This window comes from Pollachius pollachius, assembly GCF_949987615.1.
Source record: "Pollachius pollachius genome assembly, chromosome: 20".
Taxonomy (NCBI): Eukaryota; Metazoa; Chordata; class Actinopteri; order Gadiformes; family Gadidae; genus Pollachius; species Pollachius pollachius.
In genome coordinates, this window is record NC_136953.1 from 15,800,913 (window position 1) to 15,805,281 (window position 4,369).

At 53.1% G+C, this 4,369-nt stretch overlaps 1 protein-coding gene across 1 annotated transcript in view; it reads right to left on the reverse strand.

Moving 5' to 3' along the window:
• Nucleotides 1-4,369, reverse strand: part of ccdc149a (coiled-coil domain containing 149a) — a 14,122-nt gene that overhangs the window by 349 nt on the left and 9,404 nt on the right. The window contains exon 11 of the mRNA XM_079757890.1: nt 1-1,308. This exon is cut by the window's left edge and continues 349 nt beyond it. Within this exon, the coding sequence (XP_079614016.1) occupies nt 800-1,308 (509 nt within the window). The 3' untranslated portion in view covers nt 1-799. The remainder of the gene's footprint in view (nt 1,309-4,369) is intronic.

Genomic DNA, 4,369 nt, shown 5'->3' on the forward strand with positions numbered 1-4,369 from the left:
AATACGGGCCTGGGTGTAAAGGCCCCCACGCATTCCACTGTGGTACGTGAACGATTGTGTACGTACGCGAACACTAAACTGGCATAAGTTTTCCCGTACTCCACTGTGTACTTTATGTCAGAATGGAAGTTTAACGCTCTCTCGGATGAACCTCTGTGTTGTTTAGGTTCTTTCTCGCTCGGGTTAGGAACAGGTAACTAGAACGTCTACTAGTCCATCTTGTAGACATGTCATGGGGCAGTGGAAACATCACATCCTACAGATGGCTGGAATCGCAAACCGGCTTGCACATGTATTTTTTTAAAGGGGTGATATTGTGCCACTGGTTTGTGTGTGATTAGCCATTACAAACGGCTAACCACACTCACACCTGGAGGCATAATAAACCCTTAAAAAAAAAATATATATATATATCTTAAAATCCACTGCCATTGTGTAATTCTCCTTCTTCTCCGTTTCCTGTTTCCATCTCGCACCACGTCACAGGATCTGATATACTATACTAGCCCCCCTGTGACTTCTGTTGGTATTGCACCATCAAGGCAAGCGTACTTAAGGCCCAGGGAGAGGCCTAGTACACGAAAGACGCATAAAACTAACGCAGAGTACCAGCGACAGCTGGCATAGGTTCACGCTACGCATGTACTTGTGTAGCATGAAGTATCTTTCCCCGAATGGGTCAAAACGTGAGCCGACCGAACTGTTGGTAACAAGCTAGAAATCCCCAGGAAACAATAGATAAATAAATAAAAGACAAAACGGCCGTAGTGACAGCAGGACCTCTGGTTAGTCTCAGGGTCTAAACCAGGCTGTTGTTGGGGCGGGAGTCCCTTTGGCGCGATGGGCAGTGAATACCCCATTCCTCCTCTTGGCAGAGGAGCGAGGAGGAGGAGGAGGAGCAGGAGGTGGAGAGGGGCTCCTCCTGGCTCCCGGATGCGTCCTCGCGTGACCCCTCTCCGTCGCGGTCGCCGGGGACAACCAACGCCACGACCGCCCTCTCCTCTCCCTCCTCCACCGCCTCCTCCCTCTCCTCCTCCCTCTCCTCCTCCCTCTCCTCCTCCTCCTCCTCCACCACTCCCTCGACCACAAGCCCCTCCTCCTCCTCTGTCAGCGTGGCTGTCTCCGACGCTCGGCTGTCAATCACGCCGCAGTGGGACTCCGCCCCCTGCTGGACCTCAGGGCCGGCCAGCGTTGCCGTGGCGCCACCGCGGTCGGCTTCATCCGCCCCGCCGGCGCCATCCGTGGCGGGGCCGCTGTCGACGGCGAGGCACCGCCCCGACGACGCCCGGCCACTTCCTGTTTGGTCACCTGACCACAGAAGGGGAGGGGTGTGATTGGTCATCAGGGCCCAGTTTTTCAAAAAATGTCATCTGGATCAAATTGATCCGGATTTGTAAATCCCATGTTTTGCTATCCAGGATCACCTGAGCCATCTTACTTTTATGCCAGTTTTTAAAGGAACATTGGATTGGATCACTGTGATCCAAATACCAAATTTCAGGATAACCAACTGAATCCACCCTTCCGATGGGATCAGGATAATCCGTTTTTTGGAACAAATAGATCCCAAACCGAGTTCAAAGTTTGAAAAACCGAAATGTAAGATCGGATTACATGATCTGATTTTAGTTCGGAATCCCTCTTTTTCTCCGTGATCCGATATCCCACTGGGTTACTTTTGAAAAACTGAGCCCAGATTATAAAACAGGGATTATGTCCGTCGAGGGGGAACCATGGTGGAAGACAATGCCATGAAAATTCTGTTTATGGTCTAATCATGAATAGGTAACGCCAAGAATCGATAATTGCAGTTAAGTATTATTACTGTTAGGTACTATTAATATTTGGCTTTACGCCATGAATTGGGCTTTTCACACTGGTTTGTTGTTTCACCGTGGTTACATAGATTTGTATATATATAGATACGGATATATATATAAAAATAAATGTATGGCGGTGCTCAAGACCGCTAAATCCACTACTGAATGTTTTATATTATAGGAACCTGTCTTAGGAAGGTACTCCCTTCAAAGGCTCCCGCCCTGTATAAAAGTTATCTTAGCATTGCGCTAAAAAAGCATCTTCTTCCATTTGTCAGAGTTCGCCTTCATGTCAAACGTAGACGTTGTTGGCTCCATGTAAATCAGGCCTAACGCAGTACTCAACATTTTGAATTCCCCTTCTGAGGACTTCCTTCACAACCGCAGACCCTAATAAGCCTTTTATACAGTAAGGCAATATCTAAGGACGGAGAAACGAGGCTGCATATTTGCCTGTTGCTTCTCAACATTTCTTCCATGCTGATTGAGGGAGTTTTTTCTCGCCCTCTGGGGGGCTAGGGTCGGGGGGGGGGGGGGTCTTAAACACACGGCCTGTTAAGCCCTTTGAGACTGCACCGGTGATTAAGGGCTGTAGAAATACAATTGTACAGTTGTGAAGAATTGTACAATTCTTCACAACTGTATCGCGTGAGAAGGCGAGCGCTGAGCAGAGTCCACAGACCATCACTACTGTCCTTAGCGTTATTAACGGCCGCATTCGGGAGACACGCACCGGGTTCCAGGCCATCAGGTCAATTGAGAAACTTATTTCAATTACTTAACGGACTGAACTGTACTTCCATGGCAACAGTCTAAATATAGACGCAGCCCGCGCGTCTCAGACAAGAGGGCTGCGGGCGTGACGGCCCCGGCGTCCGTGCGATGAAAACAGCTTAGTTCTGCCTCTTTGCGGGAATATGCCTGCACTTTGGGGGATTACTGACCCATATTTGTGGACGTGTGCAGTCAAAAAAGGTTAAGGACTGCACAAAGCACGGAGCTAGCCTCCACCTTGCCCCCTGCAAACGCGGGGAGGAGGAGGAGGAGGAGGAGAAGTCAAAGAGAAAAGGAGGGAAAACACAACAACAACAACGCCAGCCTCCTCGCTGCATGCACCCCCGCATCCATATTTATGACCACGCGGATACAGAGCGCACGTGCACACACACAGACTCACACACACACACACACACACACACACACACACACACACACACACAGACACAGACACACACGCACGGACACAGTTCTTTAGAGGGGAACGTGGCAGAAGTTTCTGAATGTCAGCAGGCGGAATTTCGCCTCACATTTCCAAAATGCCATGGCATTTGGGCAGCTTGCAACCAACGACAAAACAGAGAGCGGAGGCAGAGGCGGGAAAGAAAGGGGGAGGAAAGGGGGGGGGGGTCTGGGTCAAATAAAAGGGGGGGAAGGGGTAGGGGGCGGGGGGGGCTGCAGCAGTGAAGATGCCTAATTACAGCCATTATGCCGCGGGCCGTCGTTATCGACGGCAGACCCCAAAAAAAAAAGGGGCGGCGGCACACACACAACGCCCGTTAAACGTTTGACCGCACACACACACTCACCGTCCCCACCGACCGTGGGGACGTCCGTGGGGACGAGGAGGGGGGCGGGGCTCCTCTCCCGGGCGCCTGCGCCACGCCACCACCACAAAGGTCAAAGGTCAACGGAAACGTCATCGGTAGCAGGAAGCAGGCGTTGAGCGGGTAAGGGGGGGGGGGGGGGGGGCACGTGGGTGGGTGGGCAGGCGGACGAACGGGGCAGGGCCTTTTGCCGGGGCCAACCGAAGCTCTGGATTAAAGCCTGAACCGGCGGTCGCCAGGTAAGAGAGGAAACGAATAAATAAATGATCGCGTTCACCGGGCGCTCGTAAGGAATCTGGGCGCCCACCCCCCCCCCCATCATCCGTCTTCATTAGCGACGCCTTCACGCACCGCACTCCTGGTCGGGCGCCATATGCTAGTCATCGGGGGGGGGAGGGGGGCTGGCTGGCGCGAGGAGGGGGGGTTTGCGGGAGGTGTCGCTCGAAACGCAGACAGTTGCCACGGCAGCGGCGATCGTGGACGTCACGGGCCTTTCTCCGTCCGATCGCGTCCGATCGCTACGGACCGCTGATGGTGCAGGACGGGCCGCGGCCACGTTTGGTGCGCGTGTGTGTGTCTGTGTGTGTGTGTGTGTGTGTGTGTGTGTGCGTGTGTGCGGTGATGGTGGTACAACGGAGGCGAGCGATTGGACGGCGTGGGACGGGGACGGGGATGAGGACGCTGTAGTGATTGTCACGAGGAAGGTTTGACCCCGCTGCTAAATGTATTTGAGCCCCTGGCTTTTCTCCGAGCTCAACCAAAGCATGCTCAGATTAAAGCTGCGGTGTTTCCCCCGTGTTGCATTAGCCCGCACCCCGGGCACCAAGTAGGGCAGCTTTAAGCGCCACCCATGGCCTCGCCTCTCGTGGCCGAGGAAAGTATAAAAAAGACAAAAGGCGATTATAAGGTGCTGCTGGTGGTAACGTATATAGGCCCACACCGGCT